The 15,504-nt window shown below is 45.1% G+C and overlaps 1 protein-coding gene across 1 annotated transcript; it reads right to left on the reverse strand.

Annotated features, from left to right (window-relative positions):
• Positions 1-395: 395 nt before the first annotated feature.
• On the reverse strand, positions 396-11,536 carry LOC136652866 (vomeronasal type-2 receptor 26-like). The gene is made up of 5 exons (XM_066629793.1): positions 11,484-11,536; positions 9,328-9,616; positions 3,332-3,544; positions 1,591-1,597; positions 396-1,306 (listed from the first exon to the last, which is right to left on the reverse strand). Exons 1-5 carry the CDS (start codon positions 11,534-11,536, stop codon positions 396-398), a joined length of 1,473 nt encoding a protein of 490 aa, XP_066485890.1.
• Positions 11,537-15,504: the final 3,968 nt, after the last annotated feature.

Below are 15,504 nucleotides of genomic sequence, written 5' to 3' on the forward strand. Positions count from 1 at the left end.
GCCTCTTAAAGGCACCACCCTGACACCCCAAGGGTGGTACCAAGGGCAACTGACCCACCCATCCACCCCCTTTAGCAATGCCACTGGTGAGGTCCAAGATGAAGGCGATTGGCTGAGCCAGGAAGAAGACACTGTGGGAGTGTAGTGATCCAGGTAATTTTGAAATTACTGTTTTATTATCAGTGGCATAGCTAGACAGGGTGCAATGCTCTAAGTTCTGCAGGGCGCCTCACTGCAGTGTACCATTCCACTAAGCTGCGCCATTGGCCAGTGCCATCAATCCCAGTACATCCTGGTGATTTATCTCATGTGCACGTTAAATGGGTTACAAAAGAACACTTGGTAACAGGCTGACTTTTCTGGAGTCTTTATTCACAAAGGAGAGAACCACAAAATCAGCATTCAAGATTTCTTTTCTCTATGAGCAGCTTCTTAGTGTTCAGATCAGGTTTTAGAACAATAAGGTAACATTTGGGGAAAAAGATGCAAGCCAACAGCCCAGTGTTGGAGGTCAAGATGGCAAACACTTCCACTGTCACCACCATTTTCCCCTTACTGCTCAGATAAACTGGAAGAAAGGAGATCCAAACACTGCAAAAGACCAACATGCTGAAGCTGATGAATTTGGCCTCATTGAAAGCATCTGGTAGTTTCCTGGCTAGGAAAGCCACAGTAAAGCTGATGGTGGCCAGAAGACCCATGTAGCCCAGGACACAGTAGAACATGAAAGGAGACCCTTCATTACATTCCACTATGATCTGCCCAATCTGTGAGTGCATGTTAGCGTCTGGGAATGGGGGACAGGATGACAGCCATGCAATACAGATGGCCACTTGGATGAAGGAGCAGGACAGAACAATGAAGTTGGCCACTTTCTGGCCCAGAAATTTCCGCACCCTGCTTCCTGGCTTTGAGGCCATGAAGATAAGGATCACCATGATTGTTTTTGCCAAGATACAAGAAACAGCCACTGAGAAAATGATGCCAAAAACGGGTTGTCTCAGAAGGCAGGTCATCTTTCCAGGTTTCCCAATGAATAGCAGGGAAGAAAGATAGCAAAGTAAGATGGAGCCCAGAAGAACACAGGTGAGGTTCCGGTTGTTGGCTTTGACTATGGGAGTATTCCAGTTCTTGAGAAAAGTTTGCATCACCAGGCCAGTGATCACAGCACAGGAAATGGCAAGAGCAACCATCACAGTGCCTAGGGGTTCTTGGTAGGAAAGGAAGGATGTAACCTTTGGAACACACTGATCATGGTTCTTGTTTGGATACTGAACTTCTGCGCATGGAACACAACGGTCTGCATCTAAAAGGGACAAAAGGGATCTGGAGCTGTATTCATTGACATAGACTGGTTGTTAATATATAAATTGAATTGTCAAAACCCTCCAGTGTCTGAAAAGAGTTAAGGTCAATGAGGTGATATCTGATACTAACATGAGTCATTGGGTGTGCTTGAAACATGCCTTCAGAGGCGTATGTGACAGAAGCCAAACATGTATGCTTGGACCCTGAGCAGTGGCCAATGGCACACATCAGTGGGAAGGAAGAAGGATGAGAGGCTGAAAGGTAAAAGAAGTGGTTACTAACATGCTATCTACAGGGAGAAGGATGGAGAGGGGGAAGGAAATCCTTGAGATGGAATTATTGTTGGCAACCTTCAATCTCGAAAGACTATGGTATCTCGCTCTGAAAGGTGGTTCTGGAACAGCGTCTAGTGTGGCTGAAAAGGCCAATTCGGGAGTGACAATCCCTTCCACACTGGGAGCAAGTGCAGTCTGTCCCTGGTCTGTCTCCCTGGCTATGGGCCTTCCTTCTTTGCCTCTTTGCCTCAGACTGTTGGCAAAGTGTCTCTTCAAACTGGGAAAGGCCATGCTGCACTGCCTGCCTCCAAGCGGGCCGCTCAGAGGACAGGTTTTCCCACTTGTTGAGGTCCACTCCTAAGGCCTTCAGATCCCTCTTGCAGATGTCCTTGTATCGCAGCTGTGGTCTACCTGTAGGGAGCTTTCCTTGCATGAGTTCTCCATAGAGGAGATCCTTTGGGATCCGGCCATCATCCATTCTCACGACATGACCGAGCCAACGCAGGCGTCTCTGTTTCAGCAGTGCATACATGCTAGGGATTCCAGCATGTTCCAGGACTATGTTGTTTGGAACTTTGTCCTGCCAGGTGATGCCGAGAATGCGTCAGAGGCAGCGCATGTGGAAAGCGTTCAGTTTCCTCTCCTGTTGTGAGCGAAGAGTCCATGACCCGCTGCAGTACAGAAGTGTACTCAGGACGCAAGCTCTGTAGACCTGGATCTTGGTATGTTCCATCAGCTTCTTGTTGGACCAGACTCTCTTTGTGAGTCTGGAAAACGTGGTAGCTGCTTTACCGATGCGTTTGTTTAGCTCGGTATCGAGAGAAAGAGTGTTGGGTATCGTTGAGCCAAGGTACACAAAGTCATGACTTTGTCCATGACTTTGTGTTGAGATGGAAGGAGTTACATAATGACACAAACACATATATGGCTTGGATCACAGCAAAATGGTGTGACTGGACAGCTGTAGCATGAATCAAGGAGAATCTGAGGAGAATCGGATGGCCTGTCCACTCCAGGAAGGGGAACTCCATCTGATGTATGTGGCAGCTGCCAAGATTCACACCCCTCCATGTCACAGGCCTAATCCATTCTCCAATGGCCTCATCCTCCACTAATCTATCCCCACCACTGACTTACTGGAAACAGCAGAGGTTCTGTAGGTCAGTGAAATCCACTAAGTGAACTCCTGAGCCTTTAAACTGGACTTTAATGCCTTATGCTAGCAGATCCCAAGATCCCCCAGTATGAGACCAGAGTCATTAATTTTCATTTAAGTGTTTTGCTTTACACTTTTGATGTCTGAATGGAATGACTCAGCCCATTCCTCCATCCTCCTTGGAGATGACTACCAATAAATCCTTGAGGTGTTCTGAGAACAGAAAACCATCCTAGGGAGTTTTTCAGGATGTCACAGTTCCAAACGACTTCTATAGTTGCACTTACCAGTCTGATTAGAAATCATGTTTTCTGAGCAGGGAGTGCAATCATAGCAACAAATGGGTCTCCCTTCCCAAACTCTTTTGCTGTATCCAAGATGGCAGCTTTCAACACATGTGGAACGGGGAGGCACCTAGTTATTAAACATTTTGGATGTTGTTAGAAAAGTTGTGGATATATATAAAAAGCTCAGAGTTATAGAAAACAATTCTATATATACTACAAAATTAGAACAAGAGAAGAAACTGGTCAGAAGTGAGATCAAATAGAGAATGATTGTTGTAACCCATTCCTAATTCAGATGCACATACCTGCCTCAATCTGTGGTTCCATACAATGGCATCCTCATTGATGGTGAATTCTTGGTTTGCTGAAATCATTCCCACAGGGACTTTAAGGAAGGTGTGATTGGGGAAAGTGATCCAGTTGATGATATCATAGCCAGACAAGAATTCTCTGTTTTCCAACAAGACCTCATGTCCGGCACCATTGTTGAAACGGATACTTTTCAGGAAAGAGTGGAGCTAGGATTGGAAAGGATACCATGAAATTTCTGAACTGGAATTCAGGAGCACAAGAAGAATCCCACTCACAGAAATGGCAGTCTTCCAACTCCTTCCCATGTCAGCACCTTATGCTCCATGAAGGTCCAGATACCTTTAAAAAAACCTTCAGAATAGCATGATAGGTGGCAGAGAGAGCTACCCTCACTTTCCTATCAGCTTACCCACATTCCATAGGATTTCATTCCTGTGGGCTTTTTATCAGAATCTGCACCCAAATTTTTGCAGTATATTTTCTAGTAGCCAGTTTGCTGAATGACACTGGGAAAGAACCCACTTTATCTCCATATGGCAATTGGGGAGCAGAGGCTGAGAGAGAGAGAGAGAGAGAGAGAGAGAGAGAGAGAGAGAGAGAGAGAGAGAGAGAGAGAGAGTTTTGTCTAAGATCACCTAGCTAGAGTTCATGGCAGATGTGAGATTCATTCAGTCCTGAATTACTACTCACTTTCTTAGCCACCACCCTACCATCTTCAGACCTAGTACTGGTCGAATGGGGCAAATGCCCTGGTCACTGAGCCAGGCCAGCATGCCTCTAGGACCACGTTGAAAGTCTCCCTGAGGTTCCTGACAGGGTCAAAAAACTGTACTTCCGGTTCTCTGGCTTCCCCAGTTGGCTCTAAGGTTGCAAGAGGCTCCGTCATGCTACAAAGGTAGGGGGCAGCTTCACACACAGGTGATGGCATCTTTCGAGGGAGGGGGAGCAGCTTTGTGGACCTTTGCCCCGGGAGCCGGGAGGGGAAGTCTGCCACTGCAACCTACACCAGCTCCTGTTCATTCCATTGGTAAGTTTACCTGCCATGGATGAACAATGAAAGATTCAGATGTGCTTCTATGTTGTAGCGTTCTCTGCCTGGTCAAGTATGAGGCATGTAGGGCATGTGCCACAGCATAAACAGCATTGTAGATACCGTAGCTCTCACCAGACATACTCATCTCAAAGAATGATAGAGGTGCTTTCCTCAGCTTATTTTCTCCTGGACATCTTTGACAGTGTATGAATTCCAATTCCCAGAAGGAACAGAGAAAGTTCCTGAGTTTCTCATCAGGCTTTAGTGTCAGAAGAAAGTCCTCAAATGCTGACACAGTGTTTGTGTGAAATATGAACGATAATGCTCCGTGGAAAATATTTGCACCCAGCAATTCCCCATCATGTGAAGAAGAGACATACCACTGAGGTGGCATGATCCAAACTTTTCCTATTGAGGCTCCTGTATCAGATTCAGACATTATTAAGAAAACTAGTAACATATTGAACAACTTTGTGTTCCCACTGACAAGAATCACATTGATGTCACTAATGAACATTATTGATTTTATCTCTTTCAATTTGGGAATGACATTTGCATTATCAAACAGATTATTTGAATACCTTTGCAACCATGCAATGCAAATGCTCTTCTGGGCAAGCAGAGGTGTGAAGCTCCGAACAAAGCTTTCTCCATCATCATCATCAGAAATCACAAGGCCAATCCATGTCCATTGGAAATGCAGGAGTAGCCGGACAATCCCAGTATGATGAAAAGTTTCCCTTGGTGCAGTCCAGTGCAAAGAAGGGAAATCAAATCCATCAGTGACCATCTTCTGAGCTGTACCATAAGTGAACTACAAAATGGGAAGATGATAATTTAGCAATGTAAATAAGTAGTATGTGAGGGTAAAGCCTTAAGGTTAGAATCCTCAGCACACTTACCTGGGAGTAAGTTCCATTAAACTCAGTGGGGCTTACTCCTGCATAGACATGCAAAGAATTGCGCTGTTAGTCCATTGTATACATATGAATCTATCACTGCACCCGAGTGAAATCAACCCTAAGAAGGGTGGAATCTACCCTACAAAGGAATACTCCTCTTGGAAGATGGAGATACAAAGAAAAATGGTGGTGCCTGTTCTTCGCATTCTAATGTAATGCAAAATAGTATAATATTACAAAAAATGTTATTTATTTTCATGCTAATTTGTTATATCCCCCCCCCCCCGTATGAGTGTGCTGTTTGTAACCTTAGCCTAACTAACATCCCAATCCTGATATTCCCAGCGTATGCTGGAGCAGAAGCACCAAAGTGGCTACCATTGTATCCAGTGGGTGCTGGGAAGCAACTGGAGCTCTCCTCAGGGGAAAGCCCCAAGCCCCACAATGGGGCTTCCCAAGTCTGCGCCGGTTATTTTGCCAGCAGAGTTTAGATACTCCATGTTGGTCTAGAAGGCCTGACTCAAAGGTCAGGATATGGCGGAGCAGAGCTCCACCGATCCTGCTTTCCTCCCACCTCAGTTTCTCCCCCACCCTGCCCTTGATCCAGCCTCTCCCCTCCCTCCAGAGGCTGCACTGCCATTTGGCAGTCTCGCTTACCCCCAGAGGCAGTGCATCCTCTTCTGGCCAGCGCTGGGCCTGGCACCTGACTGGCGCAGGCCTAGTGCCGGCACTCCTTCCCTGGGTGACACAAACATGCTTTACAGCACATTTACGGCACCCAGCGCTGGTACAAGACTTTACACATTTACAGCACGCCAGCACTGAAATTCGTTAGGATTGGGCCCTAACAGCCTTACCCTTTGGGGCGATACAGTGACACTGAAACAGCCACTAATGTAACCCATGCAGGCAGACAGGCAGCTGGAGGTCTCCTTGCTGTAAGGGAACATTTGTTCTCTTACCCTGTGTTGTGCCTGGCAGCCACTATGGCTCTATTGGGTCCACACCAGTTAAATCACTGACATAGATCCAAGCAGCCCTGTGTATGGATTTCAAGCCTGGAATGAGGGTTAGGATGCAGAGGAGGGTTGGACTTCATTTAAAAAATCATTCATGAAAAGAACATATTATTGAACTGCTTGGATCATCAAAAAGAAAAAAGGGTATCGTACCATAGGCATTTTTCATAGGTTCATTAATAATCCCATTTCAACCCAGAAATGCATTTGCGCACCACCCCTGAACACTGGATTGTAGCAGTCTCTTTCTTAGACCCCCAAGGAGAGAGGAATACCTTCAGAAAAAAATTCAAAGTGGTTCTATATACCTGTATCAGAGGTGGTTCAAACACCAACTACTGGGAGGAAGCATTTAATTTTTCCCAGTGCTGTTCATGGTGCTTTGGTATAGTTCCCTATGTAAATCATACTCAAAAAGTGCCTTCTTCTAAGAAAACAGCCCACCATTGAGCAGCAGAGGTGTTTTGCAGGCTTACCACAAATATAACTACAGTGGGCCCTCCTTATCCATGGCTTCTGGACCAACAGATTTGACTCAGTACAGGTGCTGAGCCCATGTCTGAAGGACCTCAAGGACCTCCCAGTCACATCCTGAAGGCACTTCCTGTTTTCACCAAAAAGAGGAAGTGCCTTCCAGGCATTGATCAGGAGGCTTTCTAATGCACAGGGAAGTCATGAGCAGCCTTTCCATCCCTCAGAAGGCATCCCAGAGGTATCAGGAATGCACTTTCCACTTTCAGCGAGTTTCCGAAATTTGGGTCTTCGCCTGTTATGGGCAAGTTTCCAAACCATGGGGTTCACTGGCTGTTGGGGAGTTCCCAAAGTGAGGCCTCTTGCCTGATTTTTGCAGGTTTCTGAAATGTGGCATTTTGGGCAAATTTCCAAAAGCAGCAATTTGTCAGTTTCTGGCAAGTATACAAAATGCTGCAGTTTGCCCATTTCGGGCGAGTTTCTGAAACATGGCGATTCACTCATTTTTGGTGAGTTTCCAAAACCTGGCTTTTCACTTGATTTGGGCAAATTTCCCAAACGCAGGGTTTTGCCCTTTTCAGGTGAGTTTCTGAAACACCTGTTTTGAGCGAATTTCTGAAACATTACTTTTTGCCTGTTTTTGGTGAGCTTCTGAAACACTGTTTTTTCACCTGTTACGCCAGTCTCTGAAACGTAGCTTTTTATACATTTCAGACAAGTTCCCCAAATATGAGGTTTCAACAAATTTCCAAAACGCATGTCTTTTTCCCCATTTGTGGTGAGTTTCCAAAATGCGAGTTTTCACTTATTTTTGACCAATTTCTGAACCCACCTTACTAACTCCTTACAGCCCAATCCTATCTAATTTTTCAGCGCCAGTGCAGCCATACCAGTGGGGTATGCACTGCATCCTGTGGTGGGGAGGCAGTCACAGAGGCCTCCTCAAGGTATGGGAACATTGGTTCCCTTACCTTGGGGCTGCACTGCGGCTGCATCAGAACTGAAAAGCTGGATAGGATTGGGCCCTTAGTTGTTAAACAGGCTATGAATGAGCCTGCAGCAACACATATGATAACACTTTTGCAAAAATAGTTCATGCATCATCACGTTCAGAGCTGATTACAGATATTTTTGGGCCAGTGGGACATCTTAGTTCAACTCTGTGACAAAGGCAGGGCCCTGTCACCCCCAAAAGGAGAAGTTGCTACTCTGATGTCAGAGGGTTTTTTTTTTTTTTTTTTTTGGGGGGGGGGGTTAAATGATGAAAAGAAATATATGACTGAATTTGGCTGAAGTTGTTCTCTGTTCCTTCCAGTGGTTCATTTGCAAATCACTTTTTCACTATTTTTTACAGCTGGTTACAGGTATCTACCTGTAACTGAAGGGCTGCAATTAAACTGCAATACAAAACGTAGTCTCTTACCATACAAAATATGACAATGTTTAGATTTTACTTACAGTGTGTGTGGGGGGGGGGGGGATACCCTGCTAACAATCTGAGAATCCCAAAATGCCAAAAACAGTCATCTTTACTGCCTTGTGGCAAAAAAAAAGAGGGTGCCCAAACACTCTGGAAAGAGTTCTGAAAAGCAGTAGCAGGCCTCCAGTCTTCACAGAAAAAAAATTGTAAAACATAGGGGCGGATTCTTTTTTTAGAGCCTACTTAGCACTGGATTTGCTTCATCTTCCAATTGTGTCATTTCAACCAATTCCTTTTCAATGAAAGTGAAGAAAGATATTGCAGTGTAATGTTTGGAGAATGTAACATTTATTTCCCTCATCTATACTTATGCCTCCTTCTCACACCTCAAAGATGCTTTTGGTATCATTTGGCTACAGGTGACCGGCACTGCATCACATGTGCACACTTCTCTATCCATTGCATAAACTGGCAAGCGCTTAAGGGCCCAATCCTATCCAACTTTCCAACTGCAGCTGCAATGCAGCCCTGATGTAAAGGAACAAATACCTTAAGGAGGTCTCCATGACGGCCCCACCACCACAGGATGCAGCGCATACCCCATTGGCATAGCTGCATCAGTGCTAGAAAGTTGGATAGGATTTGGCCCAAAATCCTATATACATTTCCCTGGGAATAAGTTTCATTCAACTCTATGGAACTTACTTTGGAAGATACATGTGTAGGACTGGGCTCTACATTTCCATAATTTAAAGCTAATATTTTTGTCTGTCTTTTTTCACCCAACCAAAGAAAGGAAAATCACATTTTGAATTGAATTCTGAAAGTAATTTAAACTTCCAAAATGACTTTCGCATTCTATTTCCTTGTCCAATAACATGATGTAAACTGCTGTAAAGCAACAGCTTTTCAGTAGAGTATTTTGAAATGCAAAAAGACATTATTGTCATGGAAGTGCTTCTAACCAAATATGTTGAGAATATTTTATAGGTTAGTATGAGAATAAAACTTCTATGCTTATAATAGTCACACCTTAAGAAGAAAGCTGCTCTTATTACTCAATAATGAAAGGCAATCCATTACAGTAGATTTTAACAACACTATTCAGAGGGGGCTCCATCACATTCAAGACAAATGAACATACTTGTGGAATCTTGTAGACATTGCAAATATTGTCCATTTGCATGGAGTGTTCTCGACTGAGTCCCCCAATGACAGACAACACATCTTTCCTTTCACACTTGTAATTGGGGCTATTCTTTCGTTGTGTGTATATAAGGTTCAGGATGCTCTCAGAGGTGGTCCTTGAGTCAAACACGTTGTCTGAGATGTGGAACCCCAAGGTGATATTGGGCAAGAGGCTGGGATTGCTGTTGATCTCATGGATGGCAAATATCAAGGACAGAGCATGCTGGTAATATGGAATCATCTTTCTGAAATGAAATTGAAACTAAGATTCAGAAAATTCTATGGAAGACCATATGTTATAGATTGTCACTTGCACCACCACTACAAAGTTTGCTGAAAACCTCATCCCTACAATGTACAATGCACTTACTATTCTGATAGAGAAGACAGTCATGCAATACAAGCACCCAGTGTGAATGGGAGGGCAAAGAACAACAGGAGATCAAAATGGAACAGAATGGATTGAATAGAAAAAGTGGCACAGACATAAGTCCCATGAACTTGTCTTGAATAATGCACAAACAAGTTTATGGTGAAGCTGACTATCGTTGCCTTTTAAGGTTTATAATCTTCCTTAGGAGAGGTTAGATCATGTTCAGGGCTAGAGATGCAAATTTTTTAATTATTCTGTAACCCTAATAAATTCATTATCGGCAGTGCTTTTTTTGTAAAAAAAAAGAAAGAAAAAGAAAAAGAAAAGAAAAGAAAGAAAGAAAGAAAGAAAAGGTGCAGGAACTCACAACTTGTTAATCTTTTATTTATTTATTTATTTATTTTTAAACCATTTTTTATTGGAGAAATAAAATATTTTTTATGTGCTCCCCCCTAAAGATGAACTTACTTCTGAGTAGACATGCATAGGATTGGGCTGTCAATCTCCACATCCCCTTCCCCCTAGCTACTTTTTCTATACATGGGGAAAAATACTGTACAGGTGCACTTGTAGCATGTAGTATGTAGCATGGCACTACTTTGAGGAGAGGAAGCAGTGAGTGAATTCCGGAAAATGACTTACATGAGTTCCATGTAGTAAAATTACTCTAAGCAACTGTGGGAGTAAGAACAAAAAAGGAATTCTTACACCAAAGGGGTCCTTAGGTGCACATAGAAACAGCTACCTTTGCAAACAAGCAATTAAATATGGTTTAATCAGAATACTCTGTGTCTTTGGGAAGGCGCTTGGCATGCAATTGTATGTTCTCTGCTGCCCTGAGCAGCTGCTGTGCATTGCTGGAGAGGAGCTGCAAATGCTGGCTGGTGGAGGGCATGCTTGTGGGGGAAGGATGAGGAGGATCTCTGGCAAGGCTGGACAGCACATTGTACACAAGTAGAATCCCTTTTCACCTGCCCTTAGCATGTGAAAACGGGTGCAGATATATATCTCTGCCAGGATTAAGAGCCCAATCCTAGGTATGTCTACTCTGAAGTAAGTCTCATTCTAGTCAATGGAGCTTACTCCCAGGAAAGTGCCTAGGATTGCAGCCTAAGAGCCCAATCCTATGCATGTCTAATCAGAAGTCCACTTTAGTGAATGGGGCTTACTGCGGATAGGATGGCAGCCTCAGGGACCAATCCTGTGCCTGTCTACTCAGAAGTCAGTCCCATTAGAGTCTATGGGACTTCCTCCCAGGAAAGTGTGGAGAGGATTGCAGCCTCAGAGCCAAAGCCTATGGCTGTCTCCTCAGATGTCAGTCCCATTAGAGGCAGTGGGGCTTCCTCCCAGGAATGTGTGGACAGGACTGCAGCCTCAGAGCCCCTCCTCTGCCTGTCTCCTCAGAAGTCAGTCCCAGTAGAGGCAGTGGGGCTTCCTCCCAGGAAAGTGTGGAGAGGACTGCAGCCTCAGAGTCCCTCCTCTGCCTGTCTACTCAGGCTGCAAGGCTATGACACTTTCCCGGGAGTAAGCCCCATTGAACTCAATGGAACTTACTTCTGAGTAGACATGCATAGGCTTGGGCTCTCAGGCTGCAAGGTTATGCACCCTTTCCCAGGAGCAAGCCCCATTGAGCACAATGAGACTTACTTCTGAATAGACACACCTAGGCTCGTGCTGCAGATTTGCATGGGGGCTGCACCGGCCAGCTTCCTTCCCCTCCTCCTCTGCCAAGCCAGTACCTGGGCGTTCCGTGGGTGCCGCAGTCCATCTCCCTGGCTGGCTGGCTGTCCATTCTCCTCCTCGGCATTGGTGTGTGTCCCCCGCACCCTCCACCGGCTTGGAAGCTGCGCAGGGAAGCAGAGTGCAGGGGGAGGGGAGGCGGGCTGGGCTCAGGTGAGAGCTTGGGAATGGGGGCAGGAGGGGGTCATTGTGCGGCTAGGCAGGGGCCAGGTGCCCGCCCACCCTGCACCCCCCAGCACCCACCCAGTGAATGCCTCTGTTTTGCTCCCTCCCCTCCCCCGGAATGCCTCCGAAGGGGAGGGGCCCCTGCAAAAAGGTGCTGGAATGCTGCCCCCCACGTTCCATTAGAAAAAAAGCCCTGGTTATTGGTAGAAAATGAACCCCCATCATGACAGACTCATTGTGAAAAGATGTACCTCTGGACCTTCCTTATGCAATTGTTAGACAACCTGATCTCTTCAGAGAAAGGGCAATATTACCACACAAGAAAGAGGAACTTACAGGGCATACTGAAAATTCCTAACTGGATCTTCTGTATAACTGAGGAAATGCGGACAAGCAAATATTAGGGAGAGAATCCCACCAATGATGATTTCTCCAGGTTTATAAACATTGTCATGGATGTTTCTATGACACATCTCTAATGAGCCCAGGCACACAACAGGAAGCGTTGTCAGTTGGAAAAAGAAGAGCAAGAACAGCCTCCTGAGTAGAAACAGGTGCCTATCCATGGCCCAGCTGCACATCTGTCTCCTCACCACACACCCATCCACAACAGTCCTCACGAAAAGCACAGGAAGGGATAGATTAGTCCTACACATCTCTTGAGTAACACCACCACCCCCAGCTGAGTGGCACAGTGCAGCTGGCACAGAAGTGATCTGAGTGATTTCAGTGCCTGTATTTTTAACCTGGATTGCTTTTTGAAGAAGGGAAAGTAAATAACTGTTATCATAATAATTACAGAGTAGATAAATACCACCTTGACAAAGGATAGATAAAAATCTGGCTACAGACAACTACATTCTGGTTGGGTAACTGGAACTTTTTTTATGTGATGTCATCTGTTTCTTAGTGAAATGGTTTAGGAAAAGTTTGTTCTTTTTACAATTATTGAACAATCATTTGGAGACCATATTCAGTGCTTACCTTTCATATCCTGAGTGAGTTGTACTTTTTATAGAATTCTTGTGGAGAGAATTCACTTCCCCCTGCATGGTTTCTATGGGGGGGGGCAGCTCTCATCAACTTGGAGGACAGGAAGGCCCTCTTTGATTAAGAACTTTGCCAGTCCCACAGATACTCTTGTGTAATGTTGCTTTAATGTTGCTTTATTTAGGCATACAGCCATTCTGCATTTGGGCAGGAGCTTCCTTTTCCTGCAACATCAAGACTGGACCAGGCTGCAATGATGGGGGCTTGGGCTTGAGCTTGAGCAGATGTTGGTTTTTTCCTGTCCTGCTAGAGAGTCTAGCTCATCAATTTGGGTTTTGGAGTCTGGTCCAGCCAGTGCACCTTTTCAATAGTTTGTTATTGGCTGACTGTCCCTTGGGGCCAGCTAGCAATTGTTTGCTTCTCTCCTAACTGGCATTTTGAAGAATTCTCTCCCCCCCCCCAACCCAGCCTGTGGCAATGAGGTGTGGTGTTTGCTTAGCTAGGTTGTCCACCTCTGGCAGATATAGGGAGGGACTGGGAGCAGGGTTCATCAAGGGTCAGAGAGGGAATCAGAACCGATCCTAGACACTATCTGGCTCGATAATGCAGACCTGTAATCCTTGAGGCTTAAATTTCAGTGACCATAATACTAAATCCTGTTGGAAACCAGGGAACCAGGAGAAAAAAATCTAAAATCTCTCTCTCTCTCTCTCTCTCTGTGTGTGTGTGTGTGTGTGTGTGTGTGTGTGTGTGAGTCAACTAAGAGATTCACCCCTCAATGTGTGGCTCTCAAACTCTGGAAGTGGCTTATGAGTGGAGATAAGCATAGTTTACAGCAGAGTGAAGGCCTACATCAGGGGCTGCAAGCTCCTTGGACTCTGCAGAAGGTGAGTGCTACTCTCCAGGTAAGTTTACAAGCCCCTTACTCCCTGCGGCACCCCTGTAGGCATTTGAGAACCATGGCTCTAGGATGTTATTAAACTATTTTATCCTCTTTTTTTTCTCCAGTAATTTTGGCATCATATACTTGACAAGTATTGTTCATTATATGGCCAGACCAGCACAACCTAGATTTTAAAATGTGCACTGAAGTTGTTTTCTCATCTGCTTGAATCCATACATCTTTACTTCTCCATTGTTGCCACCACCTCTTTCGTTATTTTACATAGACAGTGGGTGGCAAAACTGTCTATTTTCTGTTGATCATGTTTCTTTAGAGTCCAGGTCTTGCAGTCTTATAGTAAAGAAGGAAGAATGATGGTCTTAAAAATGTTAAGTGCTTCTTGAAAGGTGCCTATTATTCCACACTGATTTGGTTAAATTTGAATATGTAACTGTTGCTAGGCCAGTTCTAACTATTCCTGTGCTGCAAGTTGTATCATATGTAACTATACTTCCTAAGTAGATAAAACTATCTGCCTCTGTAATAGATTCTTCATCAATTGTAATTTTGCTGCTGATGTTAGATAATGCTGATGTTCTTATTTGATTTCTTTAAACTGTCATAGTTAAAAGGGGGGGGGATGGCTGAACCCAGTAGGTGTAAGGAGAGCCTCCTTGGGTGTAAGCAGGCGGGGCAGCTGGCTGCAGTGTTTTTCCATGGACAATGGTGGGGCAGTTCTGCTTCACCTGCTGCCCCTGTACTGCAGGTCCCTGCTCTGAAGGGGAGGGGGCTGCTTGCATGCCTGCAGTGAGGCTCCATGCAACAAGTAGTGCTTTGCAAGCAGAGGTGCGGCTTCCTGCAAAACTTAGTGCTTTGCACCTCCTCTAGCTATTCTACTGGTGGGCTCTGCTTTTACTTAGGAGGATGAAGCCTCACTGAATGACCGGTAAAAATGGGACTACTTCTGAGTAGAGCTGCAAAGGATTGGGTCATTCTGGTAAGCCTTGCAGCTGCTGTGTGTGACCCTCCTTCCTCTTGCCTCTTCTGTCCCCGCTCTTTTGCAGTCTGTCCCACTCCCTCCTGCCTTGTTTACAGATGGGATGGGAACAGTAGGGGAGTGCTTAAAGAGATCTCACACACACACACACCCCTGCAGCAGTCTCATTTTTCTACAGCTGGCTTTTTAAAGGGAACCTTGACAGGAAAGGCTAAGTGGGTCAAAGCAAAGTATAGGCCTCCGCCTGAAGCCATGTTGGTTGTTAGCTGGGTACAGCCTGGAGTATGACAAAATTCTTAATTATGGCATACCACAAAGGCCCTTGCTTCTGAGAGCTAGTGGGAGTGGCCGGCCCATCTCTGCAGATAGTGAGTTTTTCAGAGAGGGGTTAATTGTCTCAAGGGTACCTTAATTGCAAACTCTCTCCAGCAGCGTGTTTCAGGTTGGGAGGGGGTATGCCACCATGAGGAAGAAGTTGGAGGTCACATAGCCACATTTTGAAAGTTTGGCGGGTCCAATTTCTGGTTGGCCCTGGGTCCACGTTTGATATATGAGTCACCTTCTGGAAAGTCCCTTTGTCTTAAGTCTTCTTTTGGTCTGTGAACCTAAGCTTTGACCACCCTGCTCCAGAATGAACCATGCTGTCAGCTGTGGCATTGGTTGATGGACTGAGATTTATGGTTATGCTACATTTATGACCTTTGAAGTGCCTGTCCTTTTGCTGTCTAACATCAGTCTTAAAATAAATTCTACCTATTTATAGCTGTGTTTCTTTATTTGGTAACCTAAAGGGGAACTGGTTGTATTTGAATCCAGTGACTCAGTTTGATCTACCGTAGGCACCCTGTTAAGTTTGTGCCTTGCTCCCTGGGTAAAGCAGAGTGGGAACTCAGGCTGAGAGAGAGACTATTCTGGGTATGTAAATTGACCTGTTGTATGGTCAGAGTGCACCTGGTTTAAGAGAGCAATTGGGAAAGTAAACAGA

Source organism: Tiliqua scincoides, chromosome 5 (genome assembly GCF_035046505.1).
Source record: "Tiliqua scincoides isolate rTilSci1 chromosome 5, rTilSci1.hap2, whole genome shotgun sequence".
NCBI classification, from domain to species: domain Eukaryota; kingdom Metazoa; phylum Chordata; class Lepidosauria; order Squamata; family Scincidae; genus Tiliqua; species Tiliqua scincoides.

Coding starts and splice junctions, on each gene's coding strand:
- LOC136652866 (XM_066629793.1), bottom strand. CDS start 11,536: ATGGACAGCCAGCCAGCCAGGGAGATGGACTGCGGCACCCACGGAACG. Junction 9,617..11,483: donor GGCACCCACGGAACGCCCAG/GTACTGGCTTGG, acceptor ATTTCATTTCAG/AAAGATGATTCCATATTACC. Junction 3,545..9,327: donor ATGTCTACAAGATTCCACAA/GTATGTTCATTT, acceptor TTCCAATCCTAG/CTCCACTCTTTCCTGAAAAG.